Source organism: Colletotrichum truncatum, assembly GCF_014235925.2.
Source record: "Colletotrichum truncatum strain CMES1059 chromosome Unknown Contig_0008, whole genome shotgun sequence".
NCBI classification, from domain to species: domain Eukaryota; kingdom Fungi; phylum Ascomycota; class Sordariomycetes; order Glomerellales; family Glomerellaceae; genus Colletotrichum; species Colletotrichum truncatum.
In genome coordinates this window covers 939,309-964,128 of record NW_027222405.1, presented here as the reverse complement: position 1 = coordinate 964,128, position 24,820 = coordinate 939,309, and the positions used below count along the sequence as shown (strand labels likewise).

Here is a 24,820-nt window from a genome sequence, read left to right as displayed (position 1 = left end):
GTACTGTAGACCGTTTGCCAGCACTAGGCTTTTGCTGTTATTGAGTGCAGCAAGGCAGCCCTTACAATCCTTTTGATATGCTTAGCTCGATTCAGAGTCGAGCTAGCGGTACTAATACCCATGCCTCACAACCAAGCTTTATCAGTTAGCTCTCCTCATATTACTCAATACCTCTGCCTCTTATAAGTAGAGAAGAACGAGCTACTTAAAGCGTTATATCCTATTATAATCTTAGAGGGAAGGCTCAAATCAGCACAAAGCCTGGCAGGAGTTGTTTGGAGGGACAGCTGGTGTGGCTGATGCGAGGCCACATGGTTGTAGGTGCGCTACACCGCAAGCACCGAACCACCACCACAGCATGGAATTCAGACAATAAACTTCAGTCCTAATCATGGACAATAGATACGTAAATAAGCCTCTTTGCTTGGGCTCTTATATCGATGTACTGTGGCCATGCCGGACTTGATGGGATAATATGGCGAAGGGCAGTTGGTCACTCGACAATTCTTACCGCCGCTCAGCTGCTTTCACCTATTTAGATATGGCGGGGTAAGCTGCTCGTTCCGATTACCCAATCGTCGACTCGCTTACTGGGCGCATGTTAACCGTCCAGGGTCTTGCGGTCCAGCCAATAACGCAGGCCTACGTTAGCGAAATCCCCTCATCAGCCGTCGTTCGCTCAGCCTGATCAGATGAGCGCAAGTTTATTCTACATACTACCCAAGGAGTCCATAGGGCCTTTGCAATGGGGGACAACCCCAAAAGGCCGTGGCCTCAAAAAGTGTTTGATCTAGACGAAAGGTCTAGAAAGCGACAGGCCACACCAGACATTGTGTCTCAAAATGATGGTAGCGGGGCAATCCACAGAGCGATACAGCCTAACGTTCGATCGGAGTTGCATGGTACCGGGATTCAACACTCGGGCTCTGGTAATTTCAGCGCTCGCGATATCTACTTTGGTAGGCCTCCTTATAGGCATCGCGCAACCGAACTAACGAGTAAAAAAGGAGCAACATCCAACGGCGATTGCGATTTCTTACAGGCCTTATACATCACCGATCCGCGCGACGACAAGTCACGTATCGAGCGTGTGAAAGGCGGCCTCCTCCGAGATTCATATCGTTGGATTCTCGAGCACGATGACTTCCGCCAATGGCGTGACGGCGGACAGAGCCGTCTGCTCTGGATCAAGGGTGATCCCGGCAAAGGCAAGACGATGCTGCTCTGTGGTATTATTGACGAGCTGGAGAAGTCATCCAGAACAATGCTATCCTATTTCTTCTGTCAGGCTACGGATGTACGGCTGAACAATGCGACGGCTGTACTTCGCGGCCTCATCTATCAGATCCTCATTCAAGAGCCATCCCGTATCGGGCGCGTGCGGGAAAAGTACGATCACGCCGGGAAGAAACTGGTTGAAGACGCAAACAGCTGGGACGCCTTATCCAAGATGCTTTTTAGCATCTTGGAGGACCCAAGTCTGCGAGACACCTACTTAGTTATCGACGCACTTGACGAGTGTGAGACCAACCTTGACCAACTCCTACACCTGATCGTCAAAATATCCTCATCCTCATCATCGCGCGCGAAGCTGCTTATATCTAGCCGCAATATTTATCATATCGAAAATAAAATACAGCCGACCGAGACTCAGAAACTACTAGTCCTAGAGCTAAAGGAAAATGCACACCATATATCTTGGGCTGTGAACACGTACATTGCGCAGTGCGTTTCAGAGTTAGCACAGTTACAAAGAGACGTAGTCCTCCAAGAGCAAGTAAGACAGAAAATGCAGGTAAAAGCCGACGGGACTTTCCTCTGGGTGGCATTAGTGATCCAAGAGCTTCGTAAAGCGCAGAGCTGGGATATTCTAGAAACAATAGACGACATTCCGGCTGGGTTGGAGGAGCTATATGGACGGATGATACGCCAAATTCAACAACTACGGCGGAGAAGTGCCGATTTCTGCCGCAAAATTCTCTCAACAGTCACTACTACCTATCGCCCTCTTCATCTACAGGAATTACAAGCCCTTGCCGACCTACCGGTAGATATATCACATCTACAACATATCGCTACAATTGTAGCTTTATGCGGGTCATTTCTTACAATACGAGACAGTATTGTTTACCTTGTTCACCAGTCAGCTAAAGACTTCTTAATGCTAGATAGGTATCTCTTTCCATCTGGCTCAGCAGCAAGGCACAATGATATTGTCTTACAATCGATCCAAGTCATGTCGAGAATACTCAAACGCGACGTATATGACCTTCGCGCGCCGGGATACCCTATCGACGAAGTTGAGCCGCCCGATCCTGATCCACTAGCGCCAGCCCGGTATTCCCTCGTCTACTGGATCTACCACCTGTCGGACGGGAATCCTGCCGGGCAGGGGCATAACTATCTCCAAGATAGCGGTCCGGTTCATACATTCTTAGAGCAGCACTACCTTCACTGGCTAGAGGCGCTAAGTCTTGTTGGGAGTATGTCAGAGGGTATCCTTCAAATGGCTAAGCTGGCATGCCTGGTCCAGGTATGTAAATCACGAACTTCTAACCCTTAATTAATATTAATACGGTAAGGCCTCAGGGGAGGCATTGGTATTTAGGAATTTAACTCAGGACGCATTACGGTTTATTCGAACTAATAAAGTAGGTATTGAGAGCAGCCCTCTTCAGGTATATACTTCAGCACTTATATTTTGCCCAAAACGTAGCTTTGTTTGGAGTTTGTTTAGACATCTGGAACCTCAATGGGTAACTATAAAGCCTTCTGTAGAAAATAACTGGAATGCATGCCAGCAGACATTGGAGGGCCATGACAGCACTGTCACCTCGGTGGCTTTCTCGGGAGATGGCACGCAGCTGGCGTCAGCGTCGGATGATAATACCATTAAGGTATGGGACAGCACCACGGGCCGGTGTCTTCAGACGCTTGAGGGCCATAAAGACACCGTCCGGTCGGTAGCCTTCTCGAGCGCTAGCACGAAGCTGGTATCAAGGTCCCGTGATCGCACCGTTAAGATCTGGGATAGCGCCACAGGCCAGTGTCTCCAAACGTTTGGGTTCCATGGCGACGACGTCTGCTCAGTCGCCTGCTCGGGCGATGGCACAAAGCTAGGGTCAGCGCTGGAGGATAACACTATCAATATCTGGGATAGCACCACAAGCCAGTGTCCCTGGGTGCTTATAGGCCATAGCGATATCGTCTGGTTGATGGTCTTCTCAGTTGATAGCACACGGCTGGCATCAGTGTCAGCTGACAACACTATTAAGGTCTGGGATACCACCACAGGCCAGCATCTTCAAACAATTAAGGGACATAAGGGCACTGTCGCCTCCATAGCTTTCTCAGATGATAGCATACAGCTGGCATCGGCGTCATGGGACCAAACCGTCAAGGTCTGGGACAGCTCGACAGGGCAGTGTCTCCAAACACTTGAGGGCCATGGCGACGCCGTCCGGTCGGTGGCGTTCTCGAGCGATAGCACGAAGCTAGCATCAGGGTCCCATGATCGCACTATTAAGATCTGGGATAGCGCCACAGGCCAGTGTCTCCAAACGCTCCAGGTCCATAGCATGGTCAGGTCGGTGACCTTCTCAAGGAATAACACGCAGCTAGCATCAGGATCAGGTGACTGCACTATCAGGATCTGGGACATCGTTCCAAGAGAAATTTCATACGCGCCTGAAAGTTATTACAGCCGCGTTGAGTCGGTGGTCTTCTCAGACAAAGGCACGCAGTTAACGTCAGTATCGGACGATCGTAATATCCAGATCTGGGGCAGGCCCAACGACCGATATCTCCAGACGCCGGAAGGGCATAGCAGCTTTGTCACTTCAGTGGCCTTCTCGAACGATAACACGAAGCTAGCTTCAGGGTCGGGCGACCATACTATCAAGATCTGGGATGGTGCCACAGGCCAGTGTCTCCAAACGCTTGAGGGCCATATGAACTCTGTTACTTCGGTAACCTTCTCGGGAGACAGCTCGCGGCTGGCATCAGGGTCGAATGATAATACCGTTAAGATCTGGGATGGTACGACAGGCCAGTGTCTCCAAACACTTGAGGGCCATAGCCACTCCGTCTGTTCGGTGGCCTTCTCAGTCGATGACACGAAGCTAGCTTCAGGGTCGGATGATAATACCGTTAAGATCTGGGATGGTACCACAGGCCAGTGTCTCCAAACGCTTGAGGGCCATATGAACTCTGTTATTTCGGTAACCTTCTCGGGAGACAGCTCGCGGCTGGCATCCGGGTCGGATGATAATACCGTTAAGATCTGGTATAGCGAGACAGGGCAGTGTCTCCAAACGCTTGAGGGCCATGACGGCGACGTCGACTCAGTCGCTTTCTCGAGCGAAGGTACGCAGCTGGCATCGGCGTCATCTGATCAAACCGTTAAGATCTGGTATAGCGCAACAGGGCAGTGTCTCCGGACATTCGACATGTTCCGCACGCTTTATAGTCTTCGTTTTTCAGAAACCAACGAAATACTTCACACGGATATAGGCTCTATCGACCTTAAAAACACATTTGCTATTAGTACGACAGCATCAGTTACAGGGATTACTATGACTGAATGCCCTCGGTTTTGTGGCTATGCAATCAGTGCTGACGGCACGTGGATTACTAGAGACTCTGAGAATCTCCTATGGCTGCCGCCAGTGTACCGATCGAGGCGCTCGGCCGTCGCCGGATCTACGCTGGTCACTGGCTGTGCTTCGGGTCATGTTCAGTTCTTTTGGTTTGCGGAGGGTGACCTAGGTCTTTAACTGACCCTTTAATTCTCCTATTTCCCTGTTTAGCACCTCAGGAGTTGGAGGGGCTTCGTTGGAGGAACATTTTATTGTACTAGTAGCGGGCTTTCATACTTCGGTTCTTTCTCCAGTAGTAGTCTCGATAAACTTGTGCTGTTGTACAATGCTAGTGTCTTTACACACAATCGGCTCACGACTAAAGCAGCATTCATAGGGCACATAGATTCCTCGTGTATTTCGACTCTCCATTCACTTCGACGTCAATATTTACTCATAAGCGAAGCACTTGATGTGGCCAGCCTCATCCCGCCCTCCTTTGTACGTGAATATAAGCATGCACTACCACAGCCAAAAATGCTTCTACTAGTTGATCGTTATCATTGATAGCTTTCGAATCACTCTTTGGAGATAGTATATGTACGGAAAGGTTTGAACGGCTTGTAAAGCGAACTCTATGTCCCCTTGATAACGGAATTGTCACCACCACAGACCAAGTGCCGACTTACTCATTGAAGGACACCTTGGACAGAATGAAATGGATTGCCAAGAGTCTCGAAGTCGATGAGAAGGAACCCCCGCCCAAGGACACCATTTGAGCTTATTTTCGGTCTAAACCCCGGATTTTCAAGCCGCCTTGTTCAAAGCTTTCATCAAAATGGCGCTCACCAACTCATACCAGCGGAGGCAGTCAAATGCTGACTCTATCCCGGCATCAGACATAGTCATCAAGATGAGAGCCGAGCCCCTGAAAGACAAATCAAAGAGTAGTTAATGCACATGATACATTACGGCATTTTTATACCATCGATAGTATTGGGCCCTTCCATAGCGTGGATGACGGCCACTCCTTGACCACATTTCAGCCACAGCCCACGGGTAAGCGTTGAAACCCACACGTCAACCACTGCACTGTTGATACTTTTTAAGTCATTCAGTGGTCATTCGGTGTGCTGATCTTGTCTGCCGTATATCATGATCCTTTTCTGAGGGTTCTCATCAACGTTGGGAACCTGTGGTATTTGTTCCATCGAATAATCAAGGTTCTGGATTTCCAAGCGCAAAAGGGCGGTGCGGTGGTGACAGATAAGCACCTTCTCCAAGCTGTCGCTAACATATTCTTTCCGCACATCTTAGGCAAGTGGTAGGAGATCATGATATTGCAGTCGATTTCTGATTAGTTGACATTGGTCAGCCACTTTATCCTTAATTTTATCGTGGTCAGTCCAGCGTTGAATACATCTACACCATTGCTTGTCTCAAGTAATGAGTGGTTCATACGGTGAGTTTATTTAAAACCACCCAGCACGCGGTACTCTGTCTTGTTGTCCAGGTTTGTTGGAAGTTGCTGGCATTGCCAGCGATTTGTAACTATAACTACTGGCGCCTTACAAAGTCATGAATATCAACAGTCGACTGGAACTAAGTGAACTGAGAGGCTTGATATTACCCCCGACGATATCTTGCGTAAAGTTTATCTAGATAGATGTTTACATGTCACAAGTCCGGTTTCGTCTGCATTGCACCACAACATAAGGTAGAACGGCCGTAAAGAAGCAGCTCAGAGTATTTGAGACTGACCAAGATAGCTGCAAAACAGAATTATCGTTATCTACCTACACTTCGTCGGCCAAGTAATAGCAATAGATACTCTCAAAGAGGCTGCTCGGGCTTACGGCTTTTTCGTACTTGGCGGTAATTGTAATCTGCATTTCCAAACAGAGTCAACATCGGACTCGTGTTGAATCCTTAATGAGCATGATACGCCATACAATATAGCAAAATATAACATGAAAATATGTTAATGAAATAAAAACTTTGTAACACCTATTACAACATTAACAGAAGCCTGCTAAGGCTCAGCCAGCACAAGTGACAACTTCGAGCTTGTTTAGATGCTTAAAAATCCAATCTCGAGCTGCCTTCGGCGGTTGCCACATAACAGGGATTATTGGTATTAGCCTTCATAGAAATGGTTCAGACTCATTTCTGGTACTGGTCTTAATGATGGTCTCGGAAGACACTGCCAACCGCATCTTATCCAGGACTCTCCATGGATACTAAACGTCTGGGAAGCCAATCGCGATGTGTAATCTGTTTAGAGCATTCATCTCACGCAAAAACCTTTAGTTTCAGCAGATTAAAACCATTCAGCTCCATCAGGCTGGCAAGTCAGGACCCTAAAACCCTAGATCGAAGCAAGGGCTTCGGTCAAGATGGAGATCGCAAAATACCATGTTGAAACTAGGATGACAATGGAGACGCCCATTTCGGAATAGCAGAAGTGACGTCGCCAAGCACAAAAAGCCTCATTCGCCACCAAGGAACTGTCTTCATCCGCAACGTAAATCGTCATTGTGGTCCATTTGTTAACCTCGCGCCGGCCCGCTCACCAGCCCCCCACACCTCGGTGAGGCGTCGGTGAAGATCGATCGGATGCGCGACGATGGTCGATCGCCTTGTAGACAAGCAAAGAGAATGCTCTAGCCACTTTATGCCTTGTTTTCAGCTTGCTTCATATTTCTCAATGGAGAAAAAAGGAGAGGAGAAAGGTTCGCTGAATGATGTAATGAGTTGCTCATCCCATCGCGCCACAAGCCTGGGGAGGAATATGTGGAGAGGCTGAAGTCATACTGCAGTGGGTTCGCCGTCTGTGCTTGGAGATTCACCTCCGGCTCAGATTGATGTAAGAAGGGCTCGACATGATGTCATGCGCGGCCTTTGGAGATTTATATGGCGGCCATTGAGCCCTTGGATGAGGTTTGAAAACCAGAATAAGTCAATTAGACACACGACACTTACAAAAAAAAGGCAAACCATCACATCTGACCATTTTTTTATACCCCGTATAACATCAACCAATCATCATAAACAACCATCAATATGTCTGCCCAGTTCAGCAACACCACCAACAACAAGGCCCCCTCTGCCGGCACCAAGGTATGTTCACAGCTCCCGCCGAGGCCTGCAAGGCTGTATGTGAATCTCAGTATAACGATGCTAACAAGGACAGGTCCAACCCGGCGCCGGTGCCCCCACCCAGAGTGAGTCCACGGGCCCTGTCCCCTCGGGCTCTCTCGCCGCCGAGTCCGCCCGCGAGGGCGGCTCCTTCGCAGCCAACGCCGGCGTCGACGCCTCTTCCGGCACCACCAACTCCGCTGCCCGAGCCGGCACTGGCTCTTCTACCGGCGCAAGCTCATCATCGATCCCCGGTCAGGCCGGCACAGCGCCGACATACGTGAACAACCAGTACATCCGCGACCCCGCGGGCCCCCACGGCAAGAACATCCAGGAGGGCTTCGACGCCAAGAACACCAAGGACGGCGTGCAGGAGGCGTTCAAGGCCGAGCCCGGCAGCGAGAACGACCCCGGCCGCGTCGCGGAGCAGCACTTCCAGCTGAGCCAGACCAAGGGCGCGCGTGATGCTGGTCCCCGCCAGACCGAGACTGGAGGCCAGACTGTGTACGAGAACTTGAAGAGCGATGTTCAGGCGTAAATTTGGAAAAATGGGAATGATTATGACCTTGTATGAATAGTATACCCAAGAGGGTGGATGGAATCAAAAGAAATTCCGTAACGTTTGTGTCGTGATGTATAAGTGTTGGCCATGTGTGTTTTGTGCTGGTCGTGATCTTGGTGCACACCTTAGTTGGTGAACGTAGATAAGAGTTTCAGTCCGGGTTGATGCTACATTTTAAAAGCGTTGTCTAGGCTCTTAATAAGGTAAAAGCTTTATGCATCAGCGTCGTAGAAGATGAATAGCCAAAACAGTAAGGATGGTCGCATGCTCGGGTACGCGCTTCATAGATGCAAATCAAGACAAGTCTCCCAACAATGGGCGCTTGGTCTAGGGGTATGATTTTCGCTTCGCATCTTCGTCGTTCCGGCGATGCGCTCTGTGAAAGGTCGTGGGTTCAATTCCCACAGTGTCCATTGTTTTTGCTTTTGGCCAATTGTGCGTTTTAACTAACCCTTTTGCTATTCTCCTTTTAGCATAATGATATTATTATTCGACCATCGACGGTTATAGGCAGCGGTAATTGAGGTTGTTTTAATCTGTAATAAAAAACTCTTGATGCTGTGTTGGGCGCTACGCCAGGGTACGGAATGCTAGGAATGCTAGGATTGCACTGGGTAATTTGCCATGATTGGGTCATACTATTTGTTCTCTTGTTTACTGAGGGAACAGCTAGCGAGGGGATTCAATCGCCTCGTATAGGGACCATCGCCGTGATTGGTAGACCTGAACATTCGTCAGGGGTGAGAAGTAAGCAAAGCATGAGCTTTATGAGCCACTCCCTCGGATCAGTGTGTAAAGCCTCTGCTCGAAAGGGGAACCCAAGACAGCTTTAGCCAGGCAGCTTGTCTAGTTGATGAAGTGCTCACTTTCAAGTGGCTTGGATCAAGCCTTGACCATAACATCAACAGGGCCTTGCTGCAGATCAGTCCGCGATGCCTCACCCATGGACATTCTAGAAGAGTGTAGTGTACTACTATGCATACTATGGTGACTCTGTACAGCGCCAAGTGGAGGAGTCGAAAACGCGCCAATACACTTTTCGCCCTGTGGATGGATTCGGTTCGGGCTTCCGCAGACGAGTGGAGCCAATTGGAATACGGTTGCCTAATTCCAATGCGGTTTTTGGCACATGGTGAATATTGACTTAACTGCATCCTGCCGCCGCCATGCTGCGTCTGGGGGTTTCCCAATGGTCACCACCTTATTTTCTCCTGTCCATATACCAAACGAGGCGCATAGGACAGACAAGGGCTGGACCACGTTTCTTTCCAACGTCCCAAATTCCCATCTCTTTTTTGCTTCTCCATCAAGTCATTTTCAAATGACCAACTGGATACTTTAGCCAAGCCGGCATTAACCTCCGTCCGCTGAAGCACAGCTGCGGAGACCCCTTGCCTCGGAACGAGTCAGGGGCAAACGTAGTAACCAGACGAACGGGCCACGGAAGTTTGAAAGAGAAGGGAGGGAAAAAATAGGAGATTGAAACGAGGTGTTATTCAGCGGCGAGTGAAGCGCCGATGCGCCGATAATACGAGAGAGAAACCCAATATGGGGAAAATCTCCAGAAAGCCGCTGCCGGCTGCACCACCACCACCACAACCACCTTCGTTAGCAACGCCAACCTCAACGCCTACATATCCATATAACTGGGACCGTTCAGACAGATTCGCCCATGCGCGGCCCACGGTGAATATGAGTGCGCCCGAGTCGTACCAGCTCGAATCGCTTTCTTCCGAGGTGGACGCCGGGAAGCCTCCTTCGCCAACTACTTCCATCGACCCGTCCCAGGTCCGCTGGCTAGAGAACCAGCGTAGTCGCGGCTGGGAGGTCTGCAAGATTATCCTGCGCCTCATCGGGCTTCTTCTTTGCACTATTGTTCTGGTTATTTGCCTCGCCTGGTATTCGGCTCCGCAACCCGATACGCTGTTCTCAGTGTGGCCTGGTCTATGTCTCTTTGCTGTTCGTCTACCAATAACCCCCCTCCCTCCCGCAGTATACCGCAGAAGTAAAGTAGTTGTAGGAACTTTATGGATTCTGACTGGCACAGGCTCTGCCGTCTTTCTTCTGGGACCTGGCCGAGTTTCTCACCATTTGTGCCCGTCATGGCCGCGGCATCACACCTAAAGCTCTCATCGGCGTCGAGCTCGTCTTCGGTACCCTCTCAGCCGTCGCCGCCGGCTGGGTATCTCTCCAGCTCACATGGCAGAACGAAAACTTCGGGGGTAATGCCGTTCTTTACCCGCTCAACCTCGTCCTGACGGAATGCATCTTCATGGGCATCAACGCGTGCGTAGGACCTTCAAAATCTCATCCTCTGCTTTCACAGCGTGGTCTCCCCGTCGACTAATATAGTAACCCCCCTTAGACTGATTCACGCATTCCTCTTCTTCCGCGCCTGCATCGAACGACGCCGCGAGATCCGCCGCCGCAGACCGAGGGTCATGTTCTTACCCGAAACCGGCCAAACCGTCTACGTCGTCGCGAAGGCGTTCCCCAAACAGCCGACGTGGCGATCGCAGTATTCCGCCCGCACGCCGTCGTTCCCGCTATCGCCTCAGAGCCCGACGAGCCAGACCACGACCAACAGCAACGGATTCCCGCAGCAACCGCCGCCGCGGCTGCGCGTCGATGTGCCAAAGTCGCCGCCCCAGCTCTTCCCGCCAGAGTCCCCGCCGCCGCTACCGGAACGTCCGTCGGCGGTCTCGGCTATCAAGAGGAAGCCCGTCAGGGGAGTGCCGCCGAACATCGCGCCGGGAGATATCGATCGACACTTGCGGCCGGGCATGAGGCCCCCGCCGGAAGATTACGAGCCTGACGAGGCGGAGCTGGAGAGGATGAGAAGGGGAGACGCGCAGCCGCAGCTGATTATGCCCGGGGACGTGGACTTGAAGTTTGCGACGAGCGCGACGGGCATGACGCCGGCAGATGCGGATTCGAGGGAGGGCAAGTTTAGGGTGAATAAGACGGCCATTTTGGCCTCCTTGGGGGAGTCCTCGTCGCAGGGGCACACCAGCGGTAGGACAAGGTCGCTGTAGCGAGGGAAGAATCACATGGGCTTGGTTGTTTTTTGAAAGATACCCGTGTATAGCATCACGATTTGCATGGCGTTGGGGTATTGGACATTGGGTATTTGGCATATTAAAATGGGAGGCTTTGGGTACCAGCTCTCATGATACGTATGGTTACTCATACTGAGATTATAGAATCAAGATGAGACTCTACACATACTATACATTACATACATCGTCATTTGACGACATCTCAATTGAAACTCATTCAAAGTCACATAGCAATTAACCATGAAACATCAATTCCAAAAATGAGGCTATCAACCCATCGCATGGCTTGCCCCGACCTTCCATTTCGCCTCGGAATAAACTCACACCACTAAAGCACCAGTGACATCAAAGGCGGCCCCCCCAGCCTACCGGTAGTGTACCAGTGAGTGGCACAGCACTTGCTTCAGGGGGCCGACTCGCGCTGTCACAGGGCGCCCCAGGGACTGTGGGCACATGGTAGCCCCACTGGCACCTCGTACCGTCGCGCTGTGAATGGGTCACTCGGATGCCCCCCCAGGGAAGAATTGGCTTAGCGGGCTTTGTCGCATTCCCCTGTCCGCAGGGCCTTCCGATCCTTTCCCATGCTGGTTCTGCTGGTTTTCCAGTGGTTCCGACGCTATTTTACCCATCGACAACTTGCGACGCCCCCTCGTCTTACTCTCCGCGTAATCCGACGTCGACGATATCATCAAATCAATCAACCGCGAAGACCTTAGTGCGAATCGGCCGAAGAAAGAGAAAGAGAGAGAGAGAGAGGAAGGAAGAGAAGGAAAAAACAAACAACAATCGAAACAAAGGCGTCGCGGCAACTACGGCATCCATGATAATCCCCTCGTGACAAACGCGATCAACCGCTCGAGACGAGCAACAACCTGTCAAGGCGATGCAGGCCGACTCCTCCCCGAGACCGTCACAATGGACAACACGCCGCTCCACCCGGCCATCATGACGTTGGCCCCGGAGAGCAGCGGTCATCGCCACGGAGACTTCCTCGCCGCGATCCCTTACAACCGCTCAATGTACCGGACAACCCTCTGCCTCCGCGTCGCCTCCATCCTGCTCGGCATCACCATCCTCGGCGCCTTGGGTTCGCAGCGTGACGGGGATTTCCTGTACAGCTGGAATTGGGCCATGGGCAGTCCGACGGCGGTACTGGGCATCATCTGGAGCTTGGCGGACCTTATCGCGCTGCTGGTGAGGGATAAGGGGGTGCGGTGGACGAAGGACACGGGGAGGCGGCAGAGGAGTACGAGATTCAGCTGGGGGAACACGGGGGGTCACGTCGCCGGGCATTTACTGGTATGGCTGCCCACGGCGGCGCTGATGGGGGTGGTGGTGGCACAGTGGCTTGATTATCAGCGAGGGACGTATTGGGTGGTTGACGCACGGCAGTCGCATACCACGGCGGCCCTGGTCTTTTTCATGTTTTGGTTGATGTGAGTTTTGAATCCCCCTTTTTTTCTTTTATTGTGTTGTGCCTCTACATGGCTTGCTTGGGGGGCACGGATGCTGACTGACGAACGCAGGGTTGTACATTTTTCATTATTTGTTTTTGCATGCGTCGAGGTGGACAACATTCGCCGGCAGTACTCGGATGTCGTCTTCGTGCCGAGAGGAGAGCTCTGTGAGATGGTGCCGGTGCCGCCGACGACGCCGATGGAGATTTTCATCCCGAGAAGGATGATGCTCTCCTACTTTGCGAACCATTACGTTCGCTTCGTACCTGGGGCCGACGGGACGGTCACTGTGGCGAGGGATTACAGCAGTCGACAAGCGAGGTTTTGAATTATTTTTACATGACGGAGATAAAGAAACATAACAGACAGCGGCATCGTCTGGCTATGCAAATGGCCCAATGCCGTACAGCCGTTACCGCCAACGCCGGCTACCGGGATACAGACCGTACAAAACAGTTACGGCCGCGGTAGCTACGCAATTGAGGAAACAAGCTGACTTGGAGAGCACATATCAATCTCTCTTACCGAACTGGGAAAACAAACTGTCATTGTATAGGGCAGTTTAAATGATACCCGCTTCGAGGACATTCACAGCACATACTTTTTCACCGGCCGGGTATACTAAAGAGTAAGCCACGTTGAGCGAGAGAGGTGGCTGTGGTGCTGGGCGACATGTCACCAACAACACATCATTGGCGTTTTTGAGGAATAGCCACTAGAACCCTTTAAACGAAAGGGTTGAGAGAAGTAGTGGCCGGTCACAGACACTCAAGCCCGGAATTAGCAACTTGACGGCACTCAGTTGCCCCATGGCGTATTGGATTTGATAAGCTGTCAGCTGGATTGATACCCAAGGATATACGGAATATTGGCCATTGATATTACAGTTTTGAAACTATATAAAACAATACAAATGTAAATGACCTGGTTACTCTCCGAGATCTTCACTGAGCCACCATCTACCCACAACACTCACCACTCACCGCTCATGCCACCACCATCTATTGGCGCACCCAATCAGAACACAGCCAAAGTCAGAGGGGGATTCACGTGACGCGTGACGTCAAGCCCCATTGGGAGGCGTGTCCGCTTCCAAGGTGAGAAGCGGGTCTATTTGGCGCCAACGATTAGATAACGATATCGAATTGCGGAGGGGTTCACTTGACAAAAGCCGCCGCATCCAAAGCATTCGTGCAGGCTGTATGAAGGTGTTCAGAGGACATCGTATGATAGGCCGCCTTGGTATTCACTTCGTTGCCGCAACAGGTACGAGACACGCACTAATTATTTGGTAAAAAGATGTGTGGCGTTTGATGTGTACGTGTAATTGTTTGCCAAAAGAGAGGACAGCATTAGTGGTTGGTCCACACCACCACCCAGCAGCAGCAGCAGCAGCATCAGCAGTAGCATCAGCAACCAGCAGGGGAGGAGGGAACAGAGGCCACCCAGGCCTCTTTTACTGCACCATAGCGGGGGTACGTATCCATTCGTAGTGCATTATGACTGAATTGGTGCCTTATCGCCCCTCGCTACCCTATCGATTATCAGCTTTTTCAAAATTTTGAGTGATTCTGCCCCACTACCACACTCGTCAGACCCCTCCCCACCTTTTGAGAACCTGAAATCACTGCTCCCAAGGCTGTGTTTCGCACCGCCGCTCCACGTACCTTTTTTTATTTTTATTTCTTTTTTGGCTTTGTCGCTTGGCCACCACCCTGTCGGAGGAAACCATCGAATTTTTTTTTACCCCTTCTCTTTCTTTCTTCCTCTACACGCCGCTTTCCCTCCTCCCCCCATTCCTTCCTTTCACAAGTCGACTTCATCGCCGACTTGACGCTGCGTGGCATTATCTTCCATCGTCGTTGACCGCATCAATAGAAGTAAATAAGGGAAATTCGTTTTTGTCTTTCTTCTCTTGATTCTTCATTTTTTTCTGCCGGACGACCACGTTCCCCGCCATCGCTTAAAAAAAAAGGAATACCCCGCCATCGTCATCAACGACCGCCATCATGGTTTCCGCCTCCAAGGAGAAGAGACTCGCCAAGAAGGCTGCTGAGGGCAAGCTTGACAAGAAGAAGCTCGGCTCTAAGAATGCCAGCACTACCGCCTCGTCGGTGAACGGCGACGATGACGCCCCCGCCACCTCCGCCGAGAAGATGGACGAGGTCAACCGCCTCGCCGCCCAGATGGACAAGCACGGTATCTCTGACCGTGTCACTACCGGTGTCCTGGCTTCTACCCCTACCAGCAGAGACGTCAAGATCACCAGTGCCAGTTTGGTGTTCCACGGTCGCGTTCTCTTCAACGATACCACCCTCGAGCTTTCCTACGGTCGCCGGTACGGTCTCCTGGGTGAGAACGGTTGCGGAAAGTCTACTCTTCTCAAGGCCATCGCCAAGCGCGAGTTCCCTATCCCTGAGCACGTCGACATCTACCTCCTGAACGAGGGTGCTCCTCCCTCTGAACTCGGTGCCCTTGAGTGGGTCGTGACCGAGGCCGAGCGTGAGATGGAGCGTCTGGACAAGTTGGCTGAAAAGATTTTGGAGGACAACGGTCCCGAGGACCCGGTCCTCATGGACCTCTACGAGGTGAGTAACCTGCCTAAGCACATGTGAAGATGAATTTCCGCTAACAGCTCCCGTAGCACATGGAGAAGATGGACCCCTCTACCTTCGCCACCCGCGCTTCCCTCATTTTGACCGGTCTGGGTTTCAACAAGGTCACCATTCACAAGAAGACCAAGGACATGTCCGGTGGTTGGAGAATGCGTGTCGCCCTCGCCAAGGCGCTGTTCGTCAAGCCCTCGCTGCTGTTGCTCGACGACCCCACTGCCCATTTGGATCTCGAGGCCTGTGTGTGGCTTGAGGAGTACCTCAAGAAGTGGGAGCGTACGCTCGTCCTTGTTTCCCACTCCATGGACTTCCTCAACGGTGTGTGCACAACCATGATCGACATGCGCATGAAGCAGCTCCTCTACTACGGAGGTAACTACGACTCGTACAGCAAGACGAGATCCGAACAGGAGACGAACCAGATGAAGGCCTACCAAAAGCAGCAGGACGAAATCGTCCACATCAAGAAGTTCATCGCTTCCGCCGGTACCTACGCCAACTTGGTGCGTCAGGCCAAGTCCCGTCAGAAGATTCTGGACAAGATGGAGGCCGACGGCTTCATCCAGCCCGTCATCCCCGACAAGGTCTTCACCTTCCGTTTCGCCGATGTCGAGAAGCTGCCCCCTCCCGTCCTGTCTTTTGACAACGTCACCTTCTCCTACTCTGGTGACGCCAAGGACGACCTGTACCGCAACATCGACCTCGGGTTCGACATGGACTCCCGTACCGCTCTCGTCGGCCCCAACGGTGTTGGCAAGTCCACCCTGCTGCGCCTGATGACCGGCAAGCTCTCCCCCACCAACGGTGCTGTCACCCGTCACACTCACTTGAAGCTTGGTCTGTACTCCCAGCACTCTGCCGAGCAGCTTGACCTCACCAAGTCGGCTCTCGACTTCGTCCGCGAGAAGTACAAGGAGAAGTCCCAGGACTACCAGTACTGGCGTCAGCAGCTCGGCCGCTACGGTCTGACTGGTGAGGCCCAGACCTCCCTGATCGGTACCCTGTCCGACGGCCAGAAGTCCCGTATCGTCTTCGCCCTGCTCGCCATCGAGAGCCCCAACATGCTTTTGCTCGACGAGCCTACCAACGGTTTGGATATCCCCACCATTGACAGTTTGGCGGACGCCATCAACGCCTTCAGCGGTGGTGTCATTGTCGTGTCCCACGACTTCAGGTATGTCATTCACATTATGAAATTTATAATCAAACACATCACTAACATCTCTTCAGACTTTTGGACAAGATTGCCAAGCAGATTCTGGTGTGCGAGAACAAGACCATCAAGCCTTGGGAGGGCACGATAGGAGAGTACAAGAACTACCTGCGCAAGAAGATGATTTCGTCTGGTGCTGTCTAAAAAGGTTTTTTTTTTTTCTCGCGTCTGAAGAAAGAAAAAAAAAGGATACGCTCACGATACATCCAAAAGGCGAGGTGCATTTTTACTCTCTTAGCGGGTGGTTTGTTTCTTGTTTTTCGTGGATTAAGGCATATTACAGAACAAAGGGGATATTTTTTTGTTCACGACTATAATGAGTATGTGCCGCCACGACCGTTCATGACCCAGGCCGGGCAGGGGCGAAAAAAAAGAAGAAGAGGAATTGGGAAAGAGATTGAAGAAGGGGGAGCGCGCGCGCGCGCGCGGCATCTGGGACGGACGAAGGGAAACAAATCGGCATCCGCATTTCATGGGCGGGCTGCGGGCACGGCAAATGGGATAGACAGATATCTGCAGTTTGCAAAGTACTTTTCTAGTTTTTTTTTTTCTTACGTCGAGATTCATGGGTCTCTCTCTGTTTAGATGATGACAATAGAGGCTCCGGCCATTGACTGCGCTTCAACTGTCCTTTTAACTGTCCCGAGGTGTTTTTTTGTGAGATCTGTCTAGTGGTGAATATTCAGGGTAGAAATCTATGTGTGCGATGATGCCATGACAAAATGACCAAAATGACCGCTGCTGTTCATAGTGAGATATGTCAGCCTTTCCCCGTAAAAGTCCTCCCCCCCTCCCCTCAACAAAAATCTGATCCGTTCGGTTCGGGCGAACGTAGTAAATATGAGTTGGCAGAAACTGGTTCCAGCGGCAAAAATGTGAAAGAGTGAGTCAGGGAGGAAGGAGGGGAAGGGGGAAGGGGGAACCGAATTTGTCGGCTTCTCCGCTTGGAGTGTTTTTCGCCGTCTCTTTTTTTTTTCGCCCTCTTTTACGGAGAAAGGCTGTAGAAGGAGGAGGAGGATGATGATGATGCACGTGATGCGGGAGGAACGGGCTGGACGGGAATTTCAAAGCAGGGGTGCGCGAGGGGGGGAGGGGGGAATTCACGAGGCGTTGCGGAGGGCCAATTAGGGGTGCTGGGGGGCGGGATTTAAGTGGAGATAGGGATGAGGTTTTGGTTTGGGGGTGAGATGGGAGACGTTTGGAGATTCAGCGCGTGTTGATCGTGACGGAGTTTGTTGGTGTGAGATTGATATGTGTGTGTGTGTGGTCTTTGTTTTGACGAGTGTAGGAAAACTCTACGAGGATTACGACTGAATGCATGTGCCATTTCATTATTGATGACCTGTTCTTTTTTCCCCTGGTGATGGAGGGATATTGAGGGTTTCTGGATATCCCTACAGTTACTCCATACTGCGTCCCCTGCGTGACACTAACAATTTCTGTCATGTGTAGATCTGGCATGGAGGTCTCCCCCCCGTTACCGCATTGTAGGTACTAACGTCCCACACCCACTTCTGGGCACCCCCCACATTTGGGCACCCCATTTACACCAAAAACGCCGTTTTTCGAAATTCTATATTAAACTAACTACTATACTTACTAAGAAAAGAAAATATATATAAACTATGTTAAGTATAATTATAGCCATCTATTTTTTATAAAGGTTTAAATATGTTAGAAGTATAAGTATATTATACTTCTATTTTACTTATTTATCCTATTTAGTCTTATCTAAGACTTAGTAGGACTTACAAAAGTAACTAGCTAAGAATGGCTGCTTGCTAGTTTAAACATATGACATTCAGATCCCTATGGAATACTCTCTTTAACCTTATCTAAAAGTCTATTTAGTTAAAGAAGATTCTAGTCTGATTTATAAGCTGCTTTATAAGCTAGTTGACGTATATACTTACGTATACTAAACCTAGCTTATAGCTTCCTATATTAGCTATTATAGGCGACGTTATACTACTATATAACTAGCCTAATTCTCTCCCTTAGCTAGCTATTAGTTCCTCAACCAACTCAGCTTCAATATAAGCCTATACATTCTTTACTATTAAAGCCCTACTTCATAAGTACAAGTTCCCTTACTCTAATACCCTGTTATAAGGATATCGTACTATCTACGAGATTCCTACCTACCGTTCCAACAGGTTATGAGCCCAGCAGAGTAATAACTTTACTTATTCTTTTATCCTCAACTCTTCGGTTATTAAATATCTTAAACTCTATTTTATTCCTATAAACGATAACGTACATGATAAGCGAGTGAGACAGACAAGCGAGTGAGACAGTAAACCGCGACCGTCGCACCTTGACGCGACCGGCACCTTTTCCTCTACAATAAATCATGGAATCAGCTAGTATTGAAAGAAGGTTACAAATTGCCCTTCAAGCAATGAGAAATGACCCAAAACTTAGTGCTCGGGCCGCAGGTGCACTCTATACAGTCAGTCACGCAACATTAAGCCGGCGACTAAAGGGAATAGTCTCACGACGCGACAGCATGCCTAATTTACGGAATTTATCAGATTTAGAAGAGAAGACAATAGTTGAGTATATTCTCGACCTAGATGCGCGATCATTTCCTCCCCGGCTGAGTGGTGTGGAAGAAATGGCCAATCGACTTCTCGCAGAGCGCGACGCGCCTCCAGTTGGGAAGCGCTGGGCTTCTAATTTCGTCAAGCGACAACCATAGCTTAGGACGCGTTTCTTTCGCAAGTATGACTATAAGAGAGCTCAATGCGAAGATCCAGAGGTGATTCGTGGCTGGTTTTCGCTTGTGAAGAATACAATTGCGAAGTATGGTATTGCTAATGCTGATATCTACAACTTTGATAAGACCGGCTTTATGATGGGCGTTATTACTTCTGGAATAGTTATTACAAGTGCTGAAAGGCGTTCAAATACGAAGATAACACAGCCTAGCAATAGGGAATAGGTTATAGTTATCCAGGCTATTAATTCCCAAGGGGAGAGCATCCCGCCATACATCATCGTTGCAGGCCAGTATCACCTCTCAAGCTGGTATACAGAAACCTCTCTTCCGGGCGATTGGGCTATTGCAACGTCTGAAAATGGATGGACAACAAACGAGAGAGGTATTGACTGGATCAGACACTTCGATATTTATACAAAACCACGTACGTCTGGGAAATATCGCCTCCTCGTTGTTGATGGTCATGAAAGTCACCACTCCGCAGCCTTCGAGCTCTTTTGTCAAGAAAACAACATTATTACACTGTGCATGCCGGCTCACTCGTCTCATCTACTTCAACCCTTAGATGTTGGTTGTTTTCAGCCGTTAAAGAATGCCTACGGTCGGCAAATTGAGAATAAGATGCGGCGAGGCACAACCTATATCTCGAAGGAAGATTTCTTTGCAGCATTTCACGAAGCTTTTAAGCAGTCTTTTACGAGGAAAAATATCCAGGGAGGTTTCCGAGGAGCTGGACTTGTCCCTTTGAATGCAGAAAGTGTTCTCTCAAAGCTGGATGTAAAGTTCCGAACGCCAACGCCTGAGGAGGGGGTCCCTCAGACACCAGACCCTTGGATCTCTAGGACGCCGAGCAACCCAAGCGAAGCAAGATCACAGTCTACTTTTATTAAGAGTCGAATCTCACGCCACCGAAGCAGCTCTCCAGCATCAATTTATAGTGCTGTGAGTAAGCTAGCCAGAGGGACAGAAGGACTAGGGCATCGGGTAGCATTACTAGAGTCAGAGGTTCAAATCCTTCGAGAGGAGAATGCAATATTAAGTCGGCGTCGAAGGGCTAAGAAAACACGTCTATAGAAAGGAGGAAGTCTTACTATATCTACTAGAGAGGATATACAGTCGCAAAGAGAGGCAGACACGCAACTATAAGAGGAAACGCGACGGAGTAGTGGTCGCAAAGTCAGGTCTGAGACGACTTATCGTCGGTGTGGCGTATGCGGGAATACAGGCCACAACGCGAGAACATGTCAATTTATTGAGGAAACATCCGAAGAACAGGAATCCGAGTAGTATTAATCAATCTAAGATTTCTTGTTATAGATTTCGATATTATTGTCGCGAAGGTCTGGTTTACTGTCTTACTCGCTTGTCTGTCTCACTCGCTTATCATGTACGTTATAAGTTTTAGGAATTTATATTTATTATTCTTTTAAACCGTATATTATTATAACGGTTATTATTATAACGGCTATATTCCCCTAAGACGAAAAGTCTAAAACTTTAACTCTATTCTAGTACTATTAAGGCAGACGAAGTGTAAGTCCTTAGTACTACTAAATACGAGACTATTAAGGGGATTACGTCTTAGAAACTATTATTCTAAGATATTACTTGCTGCTTTTAGTGCTTATATACCCTATTATAAAGGCATATCCTAGGGCTTAGCACTTAATAACAAGGCAAAATACCTGTTATTTACTTAAGGCATAGCTCCTTAGTATCTTCAGCAGCCTATTAAGGGATAAATTCCCTATATTATAAGCAGTTTTTGGGCTATAAGTCCCCTATCTCAAGGGCAATAAGTACCTAAGGGCTATAAGTCCCTATATTTAAGGGTAATAAGCACCCTATTAAAAGTCAATATGTCTTCGACTACTACGACTACTACTACTGCTATAAGAGCCGTTACAGGCTGTTTAATGCCTGAAAATCAACGATTAAAGGGTATAAATAACTGGAATACCTGGATTACTACCCTTCAAATCTATTTTAAATTGCTGAATTTATCCCAATACTTTGAGGATCAAGAGAAATATTCAGCTATAACCGAAGAGCAAAAATCACAAGCCTTACTAGTTATAAGGCAAAATTTACAGCCAGAACCTCTTAGCCTGGTTTTTAATAATAAAGACCCAGCAGAAGCCCTAAAGTTACTAAAGGATACCTATGAAGGTTCCGGGCCGGTTCTAAGGCAACAGCTATATCTCGAATTCTACGCTATTAAATTCGAGGATTATAGCTCTTTAAATCTATTTATTAGCTCTTTTAAGGCTTATTTATCTAAATTAGCCTCTGTAGGAGCAAAAATCGAGACTATAGACCAAAATACGGTCTTTATAGCTGCCTTATCAAAATCATTTCCTATTTGGGCTGAAAGGCAAAGGGCTGCCTTACGTTCTAAAGAGATACCTACTTTAGAAGCCCTTATTACGGATATATTAGATGAAAATAGGCGTGATGAGGACACCCCTATGTCTAATTCCTATATCCATAGGCAACAGTCTCAACAACGGTCTAAAAAGACTAAGAGGTCTAACTATAGACCTAATTCCTCTAAAGGCAATAATAAAAGGGAAAACCAACAGCCTCCTAGCAACTCCTACTCTTTCTATAATTTAGAATATTATAGTGGGATTGATGCTAGTTACTTTAATAAGAGGCCTAATAGCCCTAGTTCTAGTTCTAGTCCTAAGAACTGGTGGCTGTATGATTCCGGTTCTACTGTTCACATAGCTAACAGTAGAGAATTCTTTACAGCCTATACTTCTAAAGACAACCTCCCAGAAGTCAAAACAGGCGCTGGACCTATAAAACCTAAGGGCCAAGGTACTATAGACCTACCGCTCTACTTTAAAGGTCAAAGGTCAACTATTAGGCTTGAACAAGCCTTATATATACCGGATTTCCCTATAAATATTATTTCAGGTCTAAGGCACTATTTCTCAGGAGGCTATATTAACGGGAATTATTTATATACCCCGTCTCACAAAGCCTTTGCTGCCTTAAATATCCCTAAAAGGGGATTTTTCCTATCTATATATGGGAAATTAGAACCTGATATTCATAGTTTGAGGAATAAGAAGACGAATAAGTCCTCCTCAACTAATAAGACTAAAAAGTCTACTACCTCTAATTATAACGAGGTTGATTTATCCTCTAGAATCGATGAACTTTCCGATTCTGAAGCTTCTAACTATATGGCTTTTGAGGAATTACAAGGTAACCCTAACCCTAAGGGTCTAAAGGGTCAAAATAACCCTAATCTTAAGGGTAATAACCCTACTAATCCTACTATGGATTGGCATAACAAATTAGGACATCCTAGTTACTCTTACCTATATAAGACAGCTAAGATAACTAAGGGGATTCCTATCAACCAGCTTAAAAAGGACGATTTACAGTGCCCTAGCTGTGAGAAAGCTAAGTTAACTAGACAACAGTCTATAGTTAACTATAACAGGGCTACTAAACCTCTCGATCGACTATGTATCGATACGATTAAGATTACGCCTTCTACTATAGCTGGGAATATCTACGCTATCCCATATACTGACGATTATACTAGCTATAGAGATATAGATTTCAGTCCTACTAAGGATAAAATCTTATCTCTTATACAAAATAAGCTAGAATATTATTATACGCAGTATAACCAGTACCCTAAGTCATTACGAATTGATAATGGTACTGAATTTGCTATAAGCAAATTAGAAGCCTATACTAAACCTAAAGGGATAGTTATAGAGCTTACTACTGCATACACGCCAGAACAAAACGGTATAGCTGAACGAGCAAATCGAATCATAGTTGAAAAGGCTAGAACTATATTACTAGCTTTAAAACTACCTCTATTTCTATGGGATGAAGTCTTTAAAGCTGTTATTAAGTTATTAAACTATACAGCTACTTCAAGACTCCCTATTACACCATACGAGGCATTTTTCAACTATATATTTCCTAATAAGGATAATCGACCTGATTTATCTTCCTTATATAACATAGGATATTCGGTCTATATATATTATCCTAAGGAAAAACAAGTCAAATCGAATAAGGTTTATACCTATACTCAAGAGGGCATATACCTCTATACAGAGGCAACGAATATTCATATTATATACTGCCCTACTAAGCCTTATAAATCACGAATCATAAGGGCTACTCATATTCGTTTTATACGAAATACTATAAGAGAGGGGGAACAAGAGGCTCAAGATTCCTCTAAATCCATTACTTCTAGTATTTCTAAAGACGTCTCTAGAGACGTTAAAGAAGCTAAAGAAGTTATACCCTCTAAAGACGTCTCTAAAGACGTTATAGTCTCTAAAGACTTTAAAAACAAAATCGAAATCAGGCTTCCTTCTATTAAGAACAAGGAGGAATATATAACTATTAAAGAGAATAACTATATTATTCACTATCTCTTTTCTAGTTACTATACTAAGGAACCGTCTACTATTAAACAGGTTCTTAAAAGCCCTGAAAAAGACAAATGGCTTAAAGCTATATATCAAGAGATTTCCCAACTTATCTCTAAAGGCACCTTTAAGGCTATAAATTCTAAGTTAGCCTCAACCCAGCCTATAACGGCTAGATGGGTATTTAAGCGGAAATTATTACCTAATGGAAAAATCGATAAATATAAAGCCCGCCTTGTGGCTAGAGGCTTTGAACAACGTTACGGAATCGATTATTTCCAGACTTTCGCTATAGGGTCTAACCCTACAACTTATAGGGTTTTATTTGCCCTTGCCGCCTATTACGATTGGGAAATTCATCATATCGATATCATAGGAGCTTTTTTAAACGGCGAATTAGAGGAAGATATCTATTTAGATCCCTCTAATATTCCTCTAGCTGAATTCTTTAAACAGAACCCTAAACAAAACACTATAGGATATAATCCTACTAGTAATCAGGTTCTAAAGCTAGAAAAAGCCCTATACGGCCTAAAACAGAGCCCTCGACAGTGGCAACTTAAGGTTAAGGCTATATTTAAACAACTAGGCCTACAACCTCTTAAATCCGACGAGGCAACCTACTATAATAATAATAAGGACAATCCTATTATCATAGTAACCCACGTCGACGATTTTATTATATTTGCTAAGAATCTTAACGAAATAAAGAAGCTTAAGTTATTGGTTTCTAAATTCGTTGAAATTAAGGATCTAGGCGAAATCAGCTATTTTCTAGGTCTTAAGATCACTAGAGATAGACCTAATGGGTCTTTACAAATCTCTCAAAGCCACTATATTCAACAAATCCTAGAAAACAACAACTTTAACGGCATTCAAGAGGCTATACGAGAGGCTATTTGGCTTCAAGGTCTTCTATCTGAACTAGGCTTTAACTATAAGCCGATACCAATCAAAACCGATAATAACGGAGCCCTAAACCTAGCCTATAACCCAGAATATCATAATCGAACAAAACACACGGCGATATACTATTATTATACTAGGCAAGAAGTAGAAAAAGGA

At 47.8% G+C, this 24,820-nt stretch overlaps 6 protein-coding genes across 6 annotated transcripts; all 6 read left to right on the top strand.

The window, feature by feature from the left end:
- Positions 1–745: 745 nt before the first annotated feature.
- CTRU02_211755 (beta transducin-like protein HET-D2Y) lies at positions 746–4,775 on the top strand (the record flags this gene model as incomplete). Its single annotated transcript, XM_036732962.1, has 3 exons — positions 746–959; positions 1,008–2,533; positions 2,583–4,775. 3 exons carry the CDS (start codon positions 746–748, stop codon positions 4,773–4,775), a joined length of 3,933 nt encoding a protein of 1,310 aa, XP_036575299.1.
- Positions 4,776–7,640: 2,865 nt separating this feature from the next.
- On the top strand, positions 7,641–8,253 carry CTRU02_211754 (uncharacterized protein; the record flags this gene model as incomplete). Its single annotated transcript, XM_036732964.1, has 2 exons — positions 7,641–7,697; positions 7,771–8,253. 2 exons carry the CDS (start codon positions 7,641–7,643, stop codon positions 8,251–8,253), a joined length of 540 nt encoding a protein of 179 aa, XP_036575301.1.
- Positions 8,254–9,969: 1,716 nt separating this feature from the next.
- CTRU02_211753 (uncharacterized protein) lies at positions 9,970–11,312 on the top strand (the record flags this gene model as incomplete). Its single annotated transcript, XM_070205709.1, has 4 exons — positions 9,970–10,236; positions 10,325–10,563; positions 10,643–10,859; positions 10,881–11,312. 4 exons carry the CDS (start codon positions 9,970–9,972, stop codon positions 11,310–11,312), a joined length of 1,155 nt encoding a protein of 384 aa, XP_070060522.1.
- A 939-nt stretch (positions 11,313–12,251) lies between these two features.
- Positions 12,252–13,121, top strand: CTRU02_211752 (uncharacterized protein; the record flags this gene model as incomplete). The annotated part of the gene is made up of 2 exons (XM_036732966.1): positions 12,252–12,772; positions 12,863–13,121. The coding sequence occupies 2 exons, from the start codon at positions 12,252–12,254 to the stop codon at positions 13,119–13,121; spliced, it is 780 nt and encodes a 259-aa protein (XP_036575303.1).
- A 1,681-nt stretch (positions 13,122–14,802) lies between these two features.
- CTRU02_211751 (ATP-binding cassette sub-family f member 2) lies at positions 14,803–16,762 on the top strand (the record flags this gene model as incomplete). The annotated part of the gene is made up of 3 exons (XM_036732967.1): positions 14,803–15,381; positions 15,438–16,579; positions 16,636–16,762. 3 exons carry the CDS (start codon positions 14,803–14,805, stop codon positions 16,760–16,762), a joined length of 1,848 nt encoding a protein of 615 aa, XP_036575304.1.
- Positions 16,763–19,127: 2,365 nt separating this feature from the next.
- On the top strand, positions 19,128–20,414 carry CTRU02_211750 (transposase; the record flags this gene model as incomplete). Its single annotated transcript, XM_070205708.1, has 3 exons — positions 19,128–19,274; positions 19,320–19,509; positions 19,570–20,414. The coding sequence occupies 3 exons, from the start codon at positions 19,128–19,130 to the stop codon at positions 20,412–20,414; spliced, it is 1,182 nt and encodes a 393-aa protein (XP_070060521.1).
- Between the last annotated feature and the right edge of the window lie 4,406 nt (positions 20,415–24,820).